This window comes from Maylandia zebra, linkage group LG10, assembly GCF_041146795.1.
Source record: "Maylandia zebra isolate NMK-2024a linkage group LG10, Mzebra_GT3a, whole genome shotgun sequence".
NCBI lineage: Eukaryota > Metazoa > Chordata > Actinopteri > Cichliformes > Cichlidae > Maylandia > Maylandia zebra.
The window spans coordinates 1,137,406-1,155,256 of record NC_135176.1 but is presented as its reverse complement, the minus strand read 5'-3'; the positions used below and the strand labels follow the sequence as shown (position 1 = coordinate 1,155,256).

Genomic DNA, 17,851 nt, shown 5'->3' with positions numbered 1-17,851 from the left:
TAAAGCAGCATGCTCAGCTATGTGGTGGTCGCGCTTTTATCCGTGTCGCTGGCAGTGCTGTTCATCCCTCCTGATTGGTCAGCTATGTTTGGCACTGAGTCATCAAAGGGGTCACCGGTCAGACTCCTAAGCAGGAGTGAGTTAGCGCTGCACGGTGGGCAGCGGGGCAGCAAGGGGCTATACCTGGCCATACTGGGCCATGTTTTTGATGTACACAAGGGAGAAAAGCACTATGGACCCGGTGGCGCTTATCACTTTATGGCAGGTGATGCCCGGCTTTCTTTAACGACACTGGATTCCACGTGTGGTTCTCCTAGCAGTCCTCTATATTCCGCCTTTGTCTCTACGTGTGTTTGTACTTTCAGGCAAAGACGCCTCCCTGGCCTTCATCACCGGAGACTTCACAGAGAGTGGGCTGACAGATGACGTATCGAGTCTGTCCCCCCTAGAGGTGGTTGCACTGTACGACTGGCTGGCCTTCTACCAGAGGGACTACCAAAATGTGGGTATGTGATTTCCATCATATTGTAGTGGAACAGCTCCAGGTGGCCGTCAGAGTAAATAATGGTCTTGTTACTACAAGTGCGGCTGGTTGTTTCGGAAACGAAGAGATATTTTTGGTACGTGTTGTGCAGATCCTATTTTATGATGTGCAAAACAGACGCAAAGTATACAATGTTTGTTGTCACTATAATGACCTAGTGCAGAAGGTTACTTTAAAATGTCTTAACAACACTTCCTTTGTTAATTGACACGAATATTGTTACTACTTTACTCAGGGAGCAAAGTGCAGCTAGGATATGACCATACACTTCATGAAGACAATTTACCTTAAACATCCCAGAAAGTTTTCATTTAATGTTTTGGTATCCAACATTTAAATACAGGTGTATTAATCGGTCGGTTCTATAACGAGGCTGGAGAGCCCACAGAGGCCCTGTTGAGAGTAGAAGCATCACTAGCAGAGGGTAAGAAGCTCAAGGCTCAGTCTGAGGCTGAGAGGATTCGCTTTCCGTCTTGTAACTCAGAATGGACTGCTGCCAGTGGAGGAAGATTCTGGTGCTCCACTAAGAGGTATGGACATAGTTTGTGCCTAATCGAAAACAAGTCAATGTTGTATTATCCTACTGATGTGTAATACAGCATTTCTGACACTAGTGGGCGAGAGGAGTGCACATAAGGAGACACAGGGTTGAGTTTATTTCTTTATTCGCTGCAGCGGTGGAGTGGCGAGACACTGGGCAGGCGTGCCACGGCAGCTCTTCTCTCCCGGCTCCAGTGGTGTTCGTTGTGTCTGTGTTGAAGACCCGATCGCGGCAGAGGAAGACCCCAACCTGCAGAAATACGACGGCTGCCCTGCACATGCCGAGTCATGCTCTGTGGGAGCGCACTAGACCGGTCAGCCCCGAGAATGGGCCCACTCATAGCTGCTTCTTAGCAGCACTGAACTCAGAAAACTTTGGCTAGTAACTGAATTGTTTGACAAAGAGACGAAATCATGAAACCTCAAAGCATTTTTTGATGACCTTTATGTAAAGTTGTCCTCCTTTTCCCTAAAAGAATACACCAGGAAGAGACGAGCTAGATATCTGAGCATACAGATACGATACAATGTGCATAAAAGATTAAACAATGTGCATAAAAGATTAACAGAGGCAAGATTTAGGTTTGTCACAATGACAAGCACAAACTGCATTTAAGTACAAAACAGTTGTAGTGGTCAAAAATATCACACATTTATCTGTACAATTTAACAATACTTGAAGAGGCCCCACTACGTGGCCATCCCTCTTACTCCTCATTCTCCCCAATGATCAGAAATGTCACGTGAACTTGATAAAGTGCACCTGTTAGGTTTAGAAATCAAGAAGCGTTACATGTGATGGGGTCAAGACGACAACTTGACACGAGGCAACGTCGTGGGACCGTCGAGGACCTCACGGTCGGCCCGACATGGAATGTAATCATTCGGTGGCTGATTTTAAAATTATAACCATGACTTGAAGGCTGCAAATTAAATGACATGCATAGGCATACTAGGCATTTCTGTAACTGAGGAGGGGGGGGGGTACTTCATGTTTTGGAGAGGTTTCTAATGCTCTCGTGATAAATGGGCTTTCTCCTGTCACATTTCCATTCAACTTGGCCGAGGCGTCCTCATAAAGCTCAACTGGGGACAAAACACCACCTTATTTTTCCAGTTGCACCGTCACGTCTGCAGTAAAGTAATATAAAAGTTTAACAGAAAAGGTTGGATTCACTTTGGACCTAGTCAAGTTGAGGTGCTTTCCCCTCGACCCATTTTACTCAGTTAACACAAAATAGTGAATAAATGTTCAAAGATTACAGAGAACGCAGCGATCTTTAGAACAAAGGGCATTTTCCTGTTTGTTCTTGGTTGGCAGCAGCCTCAACTCCATCACGAATGTAGAGTTTCATTTCGTAGCATTGATATTTTTGTTGTATTTGGACAGGTCGGCATGTTTAAGGGAAGACCCCTTCTAAAGGTGGACTGAAATGCCGTGTACAACAGCTACCTGCTTGTGATATCAAAGAGCTCATCGGCGCAAACATCACTGAACTCAGTCCAGCCACTGATATTCACTTCAACATACTTTGAAACAGAAACAAAACAACAATGTTTCACTTCCTACTTGCAACATCCCTCTAAAAGATTAATAGTTTTTCATAAACTGGAATAGTATAAAGATGATGGTCCATAACTGTCTGGGATTCTCTTGTTAGCATGTCCTGCTCCCAGTGTGCCTGAATAATTGTGCCAAGTTGGACCTGGCGTGGTCGGAGCCAGAGGTTGAAAGACATCCAGGCCGGGGCATTACGACACGCCGCCCAGAGTCAGTACATCAAAGCAGATATCGCACACTCTGACCGGCTTGTTCAAGTCAAACTTGATGATGGGTATCTCTTTTATAGAGCACTTGTGGCACAGCAGACGCCCACAGTGGCGGCTAGAGGCAAAAAGGAAAAAGGAGAGTTAGACCAATACTGTATCTACTGCATGCCTACACAGAAAAGCTGCAGCACTAACCAGTGATGTTTCCGTGTTGTAACTCCAAACTTGGCACCGCATTCATAGCAGTTGGAGCCATCACACCACGGGGGCTCTTTGGAAAGCATATCTGCGGAAGGGGGCGAAAATTATCCCAAAGATCACCCCAACACGCCATTCCCTGTGAGGCTGTTGGTTTATAATACTGGAATATTGATGGGTAATTAGGTATGAAAAAGATACCTAGAAGGCGGAAGAGCAACTGCTTGGTTGCAACCTGGTAGTTGAAAATATTGATGCCCTGATTATTAGTGACTCCCAGGCGAGCGCCGGCCCTCACAATAGCACGGCACAGGTTTGCGTTTCCTTTCATGTAGGCCAGCAGCAGAACTGCAACAACATACATGTCGCCGTCATCCTTTTAGAAAAGCACCAGTGATTTCCACATTGTAGTTTTATAACTTCAGCTACAAAAGCCAACATGGTACCTGTGTTCCCTTCATTGTCAGGTTTGTCCAGAGGATATTCAGGCATGCACTCCAGGAACAACTCAAAAATGGCAGCAGCATTTTCTTTGCCATAGTGGCCCAGCACATGCATTGGTGACTGACCCCTAAACACACACAATGAGATGAAAAGTCAGAAGATTTTTTCTCACATTAGTTTTAATACAGTTCGTTCACGTGTATCTGCATAAATCACCTGAGATTGAAAGCCTCAGCATCGATGTTGGACTCTGTGAGAAGGACTCTGACATTGTTAAGGCGACCCTGCATCACAGCCAGATGCAGAGCTGACGAGACAGAAAAGAACGCAGTTATTCACAAATAGGTCGCAGTGGTGGAATAGTAACGACTGACACCAGATCCCACAGCCAGTCTAGTTTTAAAGGTGAACAGAGCAGGAAACTCCAGTTTGCAGCAGTCTGTTGTGACTCCTTTGTCACGTGGTGTGAGCAGAATCATCTGCAGCTCAACGTGGCATAGACCGAGGAACTGATCGTGGACTTCAGGAAGACCAGGAAACACTTGACCCCTGTTTCAATCCAGGGGGTCAGTGTTGACATTGTGGAGGACTATAAATACCTTGGAGTACACATTGACAATAAACTGGACTGGGCTAAAAACACCACAGCACTTTACAGGAAGGGCCAGAGTCGTCTCTATTTTTTGAGGCGACTGAGGTCCTTCAACATCTGCCAGAAAATGCTGAGGATTTTCTATGAGTCTGTGGTGGCCAGTGCGATCCTCTATGCTGTTGCATGCTGGGGGAGCAGGCTGAGGGTCGCAGATGCCAACAGACTTAATAAACTGATCCGTAAGGCCAGCAATGTTGTGGGGATGGAGCTGGACTCCCTCAAGGTGGTGTCGGAGAGGCGGATGCTGTCCAAGATAAAGACAATGTTGGATAACACCTCCCACCCACTCCATGACATGTTGGTCAGTCACAGGAGCTCGTTCAGTGAGAGACTGAGATTACCGAAAAGCACCACTGAACGACACAGGAAATCATTCCTGCCTGTGGCCATCTCCCTGTACAACGCATCCACTTAACACACTGTTTGCTGCTACAGCTACACGTTTCTTTTCCAAATATTTATTTATAAGTGACTTATGTATGTATGTATGTATGTATATATATGTATATATTGTACTATTCTTAGTTAGCGTATTGTCTGTCTTGTCTTAATGTTGGTTTAAAATGGAGCACTGTAACAAAAAATAATTTCCCCCAGGGATCAATAAAGTATTCTGATTCTGATTAATACAAATCTACCAGCACGATGCAACACCTCAGGAACAGCACTTATCACGTACAGATATATCTGCATTTATAATGACAGTTCTGATCTTGTCAGAAAGAACTGGTCGAGTCGTGATGTAATCTTTGCCCATCTCAGAGTCATTTCAGTGAAAACAAGACAAATGCTGTAAAGTACCATTATTGCCATTCTCGTCCTCGGCAGCGAAGTCGACTCCGTTCTCCAGCAGCACGGAGCAAATCGTGGCCAGGTCCTGCTGAGCAGCCAAATGTAGTGCTGTCTGTCTGTGTTTAGTCAGCTCATTCACTTTAGCACCAGCAAGCAGCTGGAAGGAGAAACCGTATCCATTGCAGTGTTTTTCTCATTACAACTCAAACTGGCATGAAATACGACTCATACAGGAGAAAATCTTGGGTTTCTTACCAGGTTGCGGACGATGATCTCAGATCCAGCCTGCACAGCCAGGTGGAGCGGGGTGAGTTTGGCCGCGTCCTGAACTCTGGAGTTGACGTTAGCTTGGACGCTGATTAGGAACAGGACACTTTCAATGTCTGAATTCTGCACAGCCACGTGGAGAAAGTTGCGCCCTTTGTTGTCCACCTGGACACAAGCACACGTTTGAGGTCATTACTGCAACACTCATTAACGCTACAGCAACAAACTAGCCCCTACCTGTTCGGCAGCACCTGGCTCCCTCTTGAGAATAGCCTCTGCCGCTTTATTGTTCTTGTGCGTCATGGCGCAGGCAAAGGGGGTCATTCCCTGACGGTCGCGAATGTTGAGACGAATGTCTGGATGGGAAATGAGGAGCTGTATAATGACATTGTGCTGGTTGCTAATAGCAGCATGGATGGGAGTTCTGCCCTCTGAATCCTGACAGAAAAACACATACAGCATTAACAGACAGCACACAGTTACACACACCAAGGCTTGATGATCTGAGTTCTTTGTCCACAGATAATTTCATGCATCAGTAACTACACAGGTACAGGTTTAAGGTTCCCCCTCAAACAATGCCAGCAAACTATTTGAGCATCTCTTTGAATTGTTATCCTCTGCCAGCAGTTTCAGCTCCGTTTTTTTTGGCTGCTCTGAATCTGTTGTGTCGTGTTTCAATTACATTTTCTAAAAATCTGGATCGCGTCATAAAACCCTCCAACAAAGATTAGTGGTGCAGTTTAAACCAGGGTAAAGATGTCATGCAGGTCCAACCTGTGCATTAACATTGGCTCCAAACTCAAGAAGGCACTGCACCACATCCTCCAGTCCCCAGTTGCTTGCCAGGTGGAGGGGAGTTTGTCCATCTCGGGCTTCTTCATCTCCCTCCCCATTAGGGCCAGGCCGCCTGGGGCTGTTCACGTCACAACCACTGCACGCACACGCACACACACACGAGATAGGAGTTATAGAGATACACACGAACAGTAAAGATAGATCGCCTGTTTAACTTTCTAACATCTCAGTAATGTTTTGGTAAAGACCGCTGCTAACGTGTTGACAGTTGACTTTTTTAAATTGAAGCCAATCAGATATAAGCGACATTCAGACACTTGCTGCATTTAAACAAGCAAACGATTTATAGCTTTGGTAAATATGTACAACAACAGAGACGTAGCTGACCTGCGGATAAGGAAGCAGGCCGAGACCTCGTTGTTCTCATCAACAGCTCTGTGCAGGAGGGTCTGCTGGCAGCCTGACGGCCCGGAGCTCCAACAAGTTGCATCACAGCCGTGGCGGACCTACACAGAACAGACAGAGTCTAGACTCATCCCACATCCTACCTGACAGAGGTTTATTTTATTGTTGCTAGAGCTGCCACGATTAGTCGACTAGTCACGATTATGTCGACTATCAAAATCGTCGACGACTGATTTAATAGTCGACGCGTCGTTTGAAGCTTTGTAAGATCCCAAAAGACGCAGGAATAAGTAGCAGGATTTAAGAGTGTAATAACGGACTGAAACAGAAGATGGCAGCACTGCATGTACAAGGATGTCAGCTGCCGTTAAACCCCGAAGAAGAAGAAGCTGTGTCCCAGAATTCATAGCGCAGCCCAGCGCAGTTTCCAACAATGGCAGCAGCTAGTTAGTTTTAATATTACTCTTATTATTCTTTCTGGGTCACAAAATAAACGTTTAACATATTTTCAGGCGAGAATGTAGCTGTGTAAACCTCAAATATCTGCTCAGTTTATCAAGACACCGCATATTTTCAAAAGCGCTCCGACGTTTTCGGAGACGTCTGTTACCCACTAGCTCGATAGCTAGGCGGGGGCTAGGCTAACTAGAGCCGTGAGAACACCGGACTCCCGGCAAATCGTTTTCAAACCCACCGCCGTCTTTCTCTACTCAGGTTAAACAGGATATATGAGTCACTTAGATAACTTAAAATGTTATTGTTTGGCTTTTTTTGTATTTTATTTGTTCCTGAGTAAATCGGTTTGGCTGAGATTAAAGTTATAGTTTTTACACAGCTGAATAAAGGTCAAGCAGACAGCTGATTATCAGAAGTGTGAGATGCTCCAGAATTTACTCCGGTGTCCTGTTATATTTTAGATAGCAAGGAGTTTATTAAACTTCACCGAAACAATCTGCAAATTTCATTAAAATTTAATAAACTATCATCTTGTCTTTATTTTTAGTTAGCACAGACCTTAAACACTTAAAGCTGTAGGCTAATGATAGTTATATAAGAGCAGATGCTGCTGGTGCAATAAGCTGTAGTTTTACGTCCAATGGATGATGATCTGATTAGTCGACTAATCGCATAAATAATCGGTGACTAGTCGACTATCAAAATAATCGTTTGTGGCAGCCCTAAGTGTTGCTCGTGTGGATACTCCTGCAGCTTCTTTTACTGCTGGATACAAACGAGTCACAGCAACTTTGTCTGGACACTCACATCCATTATTGTATTAAGAATGATTTCTTTCACGTGATGGATTCCTATCGGTGAAAACTGTGGAAATGCACTAAACTACTTCAGTTCATTTTTATTTCAATCATATACATTTACCAACATTTCACAATATCAAGGAGTAGGCAGAAGTATATACTTATTTAGCCCCACCCCCTAGGTTTACATATTAATTATTTCCTCATCATCTAAATTTGAACAACAAAAACTTCAATGGTTTCAACTTTGAACATAACGTCACAAAAAATATTTTCTCATATTCAACTAAAACTATATTTAGATTTACTAACTTGCAAAAGAAAATAAACATCACTTTGACTGCTGTCTTGGGTTAATTGCATTTTCTTCATTCTTATACTTATTTAAAATTTATTTTTGGAGTTTTATTTCAAACTGGTTTATATCACTGCTGACCTTTATTTCGATTGGGAGCATTCCTGTCCTTGCCTTATATACACTTGCTCAACATGCCATAGATGCTGAGAAATACAGAATATTCCTGCCACATCCAAACCACAGACCCAGCCTGACAACAAACTGTTAGTGTCAGCGTAACAGCGAGGGACTAAAACACCGTTTGTCTGTGCATTCTTACCAGTGTGGACGCGATATCTTCAAGTCCGTTCTCAAGAGCCAGCCACAGTGGAGGGTCACCTTTGTCATCAACCACCGACATGTCAGCTCCTCTTGTGCAAATGGCGTCCACCACCAAAGGCAGCTGGTTACTGATGGCCAGCTGCAGTGCTGTTTGTCCCTCCTGGGTCCTGGTAGTTGAGGGACCCAAAGAGAAAACAGTTGGAGTAAAAACAAACGAAAACTGAATGAAAAGTATTTTGTAATCTGCTGAAATACATTAAAATTACACATATCTCGGTATCGTTACCTAACATTAATGTCTGCCTGGTGTTCAAGAAGGAAGAGTGCGCTCTTGCTGTCCTGCCTTTGGATGGCCATGTGCAGCAGAGTTTGTCCACTGGACATAGTGTCATTGATAGATGCTCCTGATCCCAGCAGCTGAGCCGCTATGGTGTGCATGCCTGACACAGACAGATCGACAAATACAATCACTATTATTGATTTCACAGATCAATTTGATGACGCAGAAGTGACTTTGTTGGGTATTTTGCTGTATACCTGTCCAGAGGGCCAAGCCCAGAACGGTCTGGTCCATGGAGTCTTTGAGGCTGAAGTCTGGGATGATCTGGAAGTTGTTGGTGGCATGTAGTGCGTTGGCTGCAAGTATCAATGTCAGAATGATCATTACACACAAATGTAAACACGGCAGGTTGCTTTGCAGGTTAGTTACAGGATGTAACAAAGTCCCAAATCATATATGGACCTTTCTGCTCCAGGATGACGGAGACCACATCTGGGTGGTTGTGAGCGATGGCCATGTGGAGGGGGGTCTGCATGGCCACACCGAGGGGGTCATCGGGTAGAGGCTTCTGGGTTTGCAGGTTAGGATTGGCCCCTTGCTGGAGAAGCTCAGCTGTCAGGCTTGCTAGGCCACAGCGACATGCTGTATGAAGTGAGCTTTCACCCTGAGAGACAGCAAAGGGACCGAGCATGTATTTATGACCAATTAACAGTATTATTGATTTTATGTTAGTTTCATCGATTTAAGGTCAAACTGAGACATTCAGAGAGTTTGTGGTTTATGATATTACAGTGCATTAGTTATTTCATGAAATCTGTTTTTTACTTTTCTCCAACAATCACTAAAACAACCTGCAATGACCTCTCAGTCACTGCGTGGCTGTTTGATACAACGCTGAGCCAACGGGTCTCTGGAACAGCGATTGGCCTCAGACGTGAGAAAAAGGTCAGAAGAAAAAAGAACAAGTCTGCAGCAAACCGTCTGCTCATGACCAAATGTTCATACGCACCCATTTGTTAATGTGGTTGACCTTTGCCCCATGAGTTGTGAGGAAAAGAGCAGCCGCCTCATTGTTTGCAAGCGCTGCTCTCTGCATGAGGCAATACTCTGTGACCAATAAACGACGTAAAGGAGAATGTTTAAGGCACAAGCAGCACTGGAGTTGGACAGTAATGTGCAGAAAGGTTGCCGAGCAGCTTAATAACCTGTGGTAGTGTCAGGTGCATCAGGGTTGCTTCCTCTCTGGATGAGCTGGGCCGCAAAGCTATTCTCGTCAAACGAGGTGCCGTTTACGACCGGGGCATTATCTTCAAACGGGTTGACAGAGGGATCCGAAGACACGGTGATATACTGCAGCGCCAGCCACAGCGCTGTGCTGCCCTCGTGATCTTTCAGCTCCAGGTCAAGCCTAACAAAATGGAGACAGAAGGCCAGGTTACACACACAGCACTATCACACAGCACCAGGTTACACACACACAGCACCATCTTTAAGGTTACACAAGCTTAAAATTGCAGTGTGTTCAAAGAGAAATGGAAATTAGGATTGATGAAGTATGGCCTGCATTTGTATAGCGCTGTACTCAGTCCCTAAGGACCCCAAAGCGCTTTACATATCCAGTCATCCACCCATTCACACACTGGTGATGGCAGCTACATTGTAGCCACAGCTGCCCTGGGTTTCATATGTGACTCAGTAACTTTAGTAGGAGACTTGCTTTGTTTTTTTTTAAAGTTCCAGTTGATTCTAACTGGAGCCCAACTGATACAGGGTCTTTGAGACCAGTACCGACACAAAGACGGGTCAGAGCGCCCTCTGCTGAACAAACTGTGAAACAAAGCTCATAACACAGTTGAAGGGTGTTTCTCTGGTCTCACTTTACTGGCTGTTTTAAATGCAGACACATCTATAAATAAAAAGCTAATATTGGTGGATATTAGCTTTACTTTGGGCTCTAATCCTAACCTGCCAGCTTCTAATCTCCCATTTCCCAGAGTCATCATCAGTGCTGTGTAACTGCTGCTCAGGAGAGAACAAACCCCAATACAACTGACTCGAGCTAGCGAGTCTCTGTGCTGTGAGCTTGAAGGCAACTCTGTCCAGAACCTGCAGCAGGAGTAGAACTGGTTAATGCGCCGCTATGCCACGCTCAGCAAGGCTGCACAGCAAGGACTACAGAGGCAAAGACTTAGTGCAGCTTAACCCTTTAAGACCTACCATAGAACCAAGTCTGCCAGAGCCTATATTATATTTTTACATGCTGTGGAGCCATTTTTGGGAGCATTTCAAGTTGCTATACACCAATACAACCGTTATAGACCAAATTTTAATAATATGTCTGCATTAAGTGCATAGTAATTACATAAATTGCAAAAAAGTGCAATAAACTACAAATAAATTGAAAATCGTTTTTGTTTTTTTCCCCCCATATATTTCTAGTTAGAGACATTTCAGAGCTCAAAACTGTAATTACAAAACAGTTTCCAATAACAGGAAATTTATTTTGAGTGTCTTCATAGTTTTATTTTTGAAATCCACCAATTTTTATATACTGCAGGAAAAACGAAAATAAATATTATGATGCAAATTTGCAAAAAAACAAACAAAACAAAACAGCATGTGCATCAAAATAAACTGTTTCCAGCAGTGCAGTTTGAGTTCTAAGCATCCCAGCAACTATTCAGAAAAGCACGAGGTCAAACATAACTTTTAAAAACACCAGTATAGGCTTATAAGGCCCCGAAGGTAAAAACAACATTTTCCGCAAAAATGACATCACTTCAGGTTTCGGGCGGACATGCAACAGTTCTCGCTGACGTCTATTCCAACGTAGGAAGTGTTACGAACAGCTGATCGGATCAGCAAAGCGTGTTTCTGGAATATTATGTTTTTGTTGCTACAAGTGCTTTTTATGCAGTTTTTGCAAAGCTATATGTGGAACGAAACCGTGACTGAGGACGAGCTGATGGGATAAGATGTAAGTACAACTCCTCCGGTTTCATATGCAAAAAAAATTATTGCGCTCGCTCACGTGGTTGCAGAGCTACCGGGATTTAAAAATAGTTACGCAAAACGAAACGTGCCCGTTTTAAAGGGTTAAGACAGCAGAGTGCAAATGAAAAGAAATTTCAAAGTATATACAGGGTTATCTTTTCTTTAACGTGCGTGTCGCGGCTACTGGAACAAATCGATTTTATATTCTGTGGGAATCGCTGCCGAGTGTGACACGTCAGAAACAAGCCTGACATTCAGTTTGAAGGCAGAACATAACTCACTGTTTGCACTGCAGCAGCTGGTTGAACACCGGCTCGTTCCCTGATGACACAGCTTCATGCAAAGGAGTTCTAAAAACAATAAAAGACTAAAATGAATGATGATTATACTTTACAGCATAAGTAACTGCCTTTATAGTCCAATAAAGGTCATAAACCAAGTATCATGTGACCTACCTTCCCTTACTGTTCTGCATGTTGGGGTTGGCTCCAGCCTTGAGAAGAGCCTCAGTTATTCGCGCCATCCCGCTCATCACTTCGGCAGAGTGTTTCTTGGGGCTGAAAGAACAGACCAGGTGAAGCGGCGTTTCCACAGCCCCCACCGTGGCTGCATTAACCTGAGCTGAATGGCGAATCAGGAAGATGGAGGCAAACTCATCACCTGAAGGAAGACGGAAAGTTTTCAGGTTCATGGAGCTCAAAAGACATTTTTTTTACACAGTAACAAAGTTTATACATTTTAGCAGGAAACAAGCGAGCGATACAAAGTAACGTAGACAGGAGCCCTTCACCTCTTTGAATGGCTTTATGCAGCAGACTCCAGCCACTCTGGTCCACCATGTCCACATCAGCTTTGTTGTTCACAAGAGTGGTTGCAATGCTTTCCAATTTCCGGGAGAGCGCTAGGTCTAATGCTAGGTCGCCATTGTTGTCAAGTTCATTCAGCTTGCCAGGTAACTGAAATCAATAATAATAAAAACCAGTAACAAAACAAAATGTTGTGTTTTTGTACAATTCTGGTTACACCGTGACGAAGTCACTAAATAAGCATTTCATGGGAAGTTTGTGTGGAGAACTGACCTGCGCGTCCATCTCGATGAGATACAGAAACACCACATCTTCTCGCTCTACTTTGATGGCTTTATGGAGAGGATACTCTGTTTTAGATTTGATCATCTTGTACAGAAGCTGGGCACTCATGGTGCTGAAATCTTCTTTCCTCAGATCATCCTAATGAGAGGCACAAACAGTGTCACACAAAAGACTGCGCTCATGATGGAGAACGTCTAAGACCTCAAAAATCACAGACGAAGAAAGGCTGGCTTTTGTCAAAGACTGAGATCAAAGCTCGAGTCTATACAACAGTAAGGGGAGTGGTAGAAGCTGACAGTCAACAGCCTGCTATTCAAACAAATCCACAGGAAACAGTGAAAGCTGCATTTGAATTGTTGGAAAATAAGCAAAGCAGGCAGTTCCACTTTGATCTTACGAGCTTGTGCAATCCAGAAACACACTCATCGCTGGACATGCACAAACATGGCTCACGTTACTCACCCAGTGACTGGCTATGATCTCCCCACAGTAGTTCATTAAGGTGCTGGCATTTAGCTCCTCGGCTGTCTGGTAGAAGCGAATGCAGTTCCTGACATTCACCGAGGACATCACGCCTTTTTCACACCTGGCCCAGCCAAGAAGCACATGTATGTGTGTGTGTCACATGTGTGGCATCGTAATACACTTTGCAAAAGTGACACCACTACCATCAACAGTGCAGTCAAAAAACTCAGTATGTAGTTCTTCTACTTGCCTCTCTCTGAGCAGCTGAAGCTGGAAGCGGTTGGCCAGTTTCATCAAGTCGATAAGAAAGGCATCATCCTCGCTCAGCTCCAACTCGTCGGTGTATGTCCACCGTAACATTGCCATGGCAACCTCAGGTTTGCAATCTGAGAACCAATAAAGTTTTAAGACAAATTAGAACAAAAAACATCCCCTCGCAAAGTCACAACGCAGGGACGAACCGCCCCACCTCCCACGCCCACAGTGGACTTTGAAAGTGTTCTCACCAAAATAAATATTCTGCTATCACCCATCAACATACTGAGTGAGCTGAGATGGGAATAAGGACTTGGTTTAAACTGCCCTTTAAAAGCTGCTCACCAGACAGGTCCAGCTCATTGGTTGAAGCCAGGTTGGAGAGACTCCACACATCGCTGCGAGCAGCCAGCACAAACTTATGGGCATGAATCTGCTCCCCCACTACTTTCACCTTTAGATCACTGCAAAACCAACACATTCATCACTGAGAAGCACGTCCATATTAAACATTAATACTTTAATAAGGCACAAACTAACTAGGAACCACAAATTGTCTGGCACTTACACTTTTCTAGTCTTACTCAAAGCCATTTATAAACAGACAGCACTCAAAAGATGACCCACAGACCCGCGTCCCTATAATGACCCTCACCTGTACTGTTCCTGCTGATAGAGGTCGGCCACAATGTCCAGCAGACGGCTGATGAAGGTCTCCGCGGCTGCAGGGGTGGGAGTGCCCTGACTAGAAGACTGAGCGGCAAGCATGGCGCAGCGCCTCTCTGTATCAGCCAGCTTCTGCTGCATCTTCACATACTCCTGCCTGAGCAGGGCCAGGTGCTTCTGCAGCTTGGCCACCTCCTCTGTTGCACATGAAGCAAAAGGAAGAGGCAGGGCGAGGGAACGTGAGCTAGAAAAACCTACTTTAATCACAGGTTAGAACTGAGCTCCATGATGCGAGCAAACTTTCACCTACAAACAAGCAGGGTGGTCCAAAGCACACACCGAAAGAAGATATTATTTGGGGTTAAGGTTACAAGCTTTGTTGGCATTTTGCAGATAACATCACCAGTGTTTAAAGATAATTATTATAGCAGTGTTGACTGCATGTAGTATTAAAAGCTTAAGAAACATCGCTTGAGCACTGACTACTTTCATAACGCTGGTTTCTCTGTGTGTGTGTGTGTGTTAAGAAACAAGCCAATTTGCAGACATTTTAAAATCCCTTCACAAGGCAGAGACCATGCTGTCAAGTCTTATAAATCAGCTAAAGGAAAATCTAATGACAGTAATTTTGTTTGGCCAAACTTCGAGGCTATGCTTGAAGTCAAACGCACTTTCTACACATCATCATGTTACAATATTAACCCACAGAGTTTCACAGAGGCCCATTTCCTTCCTTTAAGTCAGTAAAGTTTTAGTGAAGAAAAACATGCTGAGGTAGCTCGTTACTTTGTCCTCCCTTGTAAACCGTCGCAGGGAAGGCTGGCTACTGGTCATGAGGAACAGAAAGGGGGAGTTGCTGAAAACCACATGACCAGCTCAGCACAGGAAGGGTGGTATGCTGCCAACCGTAACCCAGCTGCTGAGGACCAACTGAGAAGTGAGAAAACACTGACCCAAAATAAGAACAGTCTAGCAGGCATCAGGAAAGTCTTCCTCTCCAGGCTCACAGTTTTCAATCATTTTTTAAAGCTTTAAGACAAAGAAGTCTGAGGCATCAGGAAAGTCTGTTTGTCAGGACTTGTGGTCAGAATCACTTGCAGACCTGATGTGGCAATGATCCAAAATCTTAAAATGTTAGTACATACAAAAAATGCTCTCAAACTGTATCACCGACCAGAACACAGAGCAGTTTTAAATAAGCACGTATATCCTCTCTCCTACTAACCACAGACGGGTGTATTTGCTCCCTGGGTTCAGGAGATCTCCCTTAAGGACAAGCACAGAGCAAACCATCCTGTGTTTAGGCCAAACACCTGCCTGTCAGGTGGTCCGGATGACACCACCTGACACGGAGTGACATTTAACCTGTCCTGTCAAGTCTCCTGTCCTGCATTTATTCTCCATTTACTACGACTGGTAACAAGATGTGCTAATAAATAAAAGAAAAACTTTACCATAGCAGTTAAACCTCTGACCACGGTCAGATAAAGCAACGCTGGACAGTCTGATTAGACTCATGAAGCTAACACTTAATCTTTACCAGCAACACCTGCACATTACTGAAGATGATATACACCTTCTGGGACCTAGCAAACCAGCACGCTCCTTCGAAACGTGCCTTTCTTGCCTGGTTAAGCTAACTCGTAGCGATACAGTTCAGCTAGCAATATAAGCGAGAGCTAACGACAGAGCTTCTCAGTGGAAAGAACAGCGTGACAATAAGTGTCGCGACGCTTCGCATTTCCACCCACAGACTACGCTCGGTTTCCTTCACCGCTAACACATTAGTTGAGTCGGTGATATAGTTAAACAAGCGCACGCGGATAAAAGGGCGTGTGTCAAACTGCCCCAAAAATCAGTCACATACCTTCCGCCATGTTGCTCAACGGTAGCGCCGTGGCCTGGCGGTGTCTATCGCGATATGATGAAGCGGCTCGTAGCAGGCGGTGGTGCTGCGTTCAAGTGATTAACAGAAAAGACTCGATCACATGACCGTTACTAGCCCTCCTGCAGGCCAGTATCCATGTAAAACCGGTGCTAACTCCGTTAAGTGCTTTTCATTCACACTACGTTGCCAGTACATTTATAGGGAAAGACGGTAACAAGGTAAGAACCAGAATAACGGACTGCACAAACACAACTAATGCAGACGCTTTTGCAATGGTGCACGGTGTGGTTCAGTTAACTCTCTAATGACAGTTTGATGGAATCAACTCCCAGCCGTAGTGATCATTGCCACCTGACAGGGAGACGCACGCGTGTAAGTTTTGTAATATGCTGCAAACACTAAGGACAAACCCAACAGAATGATTCAAAGCTGTACTAATATTTAATTTATGAAAGCTACTGTATTCTTTTTATTAGAACTATCAAAAACAAAGGTGTGTTGATACATTAGCACTCAAATGACTGCAATTATGAGTAGACTTGTTCTTAGAGGGGAAAGCAAAGCAGTATTTAATTAAATTCAGATTACTCAATCAGAAATATATTAGCAACAATGATTGATTTATGGAATCACAAATAATATTAATAGGACAGCAACAGTGATCCAGTGTGTTCACTGGGACACTGAGTTGGAACATCTGTGGACCCCCCCCACCATGAGCTCCCCCCAAAACACATGAACCCCATGTAGGCTCACATGGGGCTCGTAGCAGTTTTGCCTTTTAGGTCCATTTCTGTAAGAAGCCATAGTGGGTTTGCCCACAGAAAACCCTCGATGCCACCCCTGTGGGTTAGACCACACAGGCCGCGTGAGTCTTCTGTGGGCAATGCACTGGAGCCAGCCTGCCCTCCACGGTGCTGCTAACACTGCCTTCACGTGGACAAGGGAGCATGTTTGCTGGGTTCCTACGACAACTTGAAAATGACCCAAAGCACAGCACCAAAATATTCAAGAAATGTTTGGAGAAAAAGAGCTCGGCTAGGATGCTGTCGACAACACACAGGCCAGCAGAGACACCGGACCTGATGGTGAGTCCGATACAGCCCAAACTCTGCACACGGCCATAAACAACCAGAGGAGTCTGTTCAGTGACAGGTTGCTTCTCCCAAAGAAAAGAACCAACAGACTTAAAACTCCTTTGTCCCACACGCCATCAAACTGTTTAACTCCTCTCTGGAGGGGAGAGGGAGGGGAAACAGGAGGACAAAGGAGGGGGGAACAACTAAGCTGAGGTGCCTTTTCACTGTGCAATACTTTTGTTAATATCCAACGGTGCAACAGACTCACAATACTTGAAATGTGCAATTTCCTTGTATTCTTATTCATTCCATTTCTCCCTTTGTATACTCTGGATTTATATATGTGTGTATATGTCATAGTTCTGCTCACATTCTGTGACTTCTGTCGGTGCTGTGCCACTGGAAACCCAATTTCCCGGAGGAATCCACCCGAGGGATTAATAAAGTTTTATCTCATCTCTAATCTAATCTCAAACGTCACCAAACTTGCAGCAGGATTAGCACAGATCTGCAGGGCTGACTAAAGCAGATATTTTATGAATAAAATGAGTTTTTCTTTTTTTAAACTAGAATTTGCTGGCTAACCCTGATCTGTTGAGCAGTGATGCAGTCTGCGCTCAGGTTTTAGTCTGACAGCCCTGCTTTAACACAGCTCAGCTAACATTAGCTCTATTTTGAAATGCTAAATATAACTTATTTTTAATTGCAAATGGTTCAATAAGAAGAAATCAAGTTTCTTTAACTTAATGTTTGTGCAGTTAGACTCTTGCTTTAAATTTCCTCCTGATTGCCAGGTGAGTTTTTATAGTCACAGGCAAAGGTCGCATTGATCGTGATCCATGACTAAC

General features: G+C 44.3%; 2 protein-coding genes across 3 annotated transcripts; one reads left to right on the top strand and one right to left on the bottom strand.

Annotated features, from left to right (window-relative positions):
• The first annotated feature begins 9 nt into the window (after nt 1-9).
• Nucleotides 10-3,718, top strand: cyb5d2 (cytochrome b5 domain containing 2). The gene is made up of 4 exons (XM_004561669.4): nt 10-265; nt 366-506; nt 888-1,074; nt 1,220-3,718. Exons 1-4 carry the CDS (start codon nt 10-12, stop codon nt 1,392-1,394), a joined length of 759 nt encoding a protein of 252 aa, XP_004561726.1. The 3' UTR covers nt 1,395-3,718.
• On the bottom strand, nt 1,513-16,042 carry ankfy1 (ankyrin repeat and FYVE domain containing 1). 2 transcript variants are annotated; one of them, XM_012921955.4, is made up of 25 exons: nt 15,904-16,042; nt 14,026-14,233; nt 13,716-13,834; nt 13,366-13,501; nt 13,113-13,236; nt 12,639-12,788; nt 12,350-12,515; nt 12,015-12,219; nt 11,841-11,909; nt 9,771-9,973; nt 9,575-9,672; nt 9,028-9,229; nt 8,823-8,921; nt 8,572-8,725; nt 8,284-8,452; nt 6,393-6,511; nt 5,985-6,141; nt 5,445-5,645; nt 5,196-5,372; nt 4,950-5,097; nt 3,713-3,803; nt 3,499-3,623; nt 3,254-3,400; nt 3,050-3,140; nt 1,513-2,969 (listed from the first exon to the last, which is right to left on the bottom strand). In XM_012921955.4, the coding sequence occupies exons 1-25, from the start codon at nt 15,911-15,913 to the stop codon at nt 2,837-2,839; spliced, it is 3,501 nt and encodes a 1,166-aa protein (XP_012777409.1). In that variant the 5' UTR covers nt 15,914-16,042; the 3' UTR covers nt 1,513-2,836. The 2 variants fall into 2 exon arrangements, with proteins under 2 accessions (XP_012777409.1, XP_004561724.1); XM_004561667.6 differs by lacking the exon at nt 15,904-16,042 and adding an exon at nt 15,491-15,842.
• Between the last annotated feature and the right edge of the window lie 1,809 nt (nt 16,043-17,851).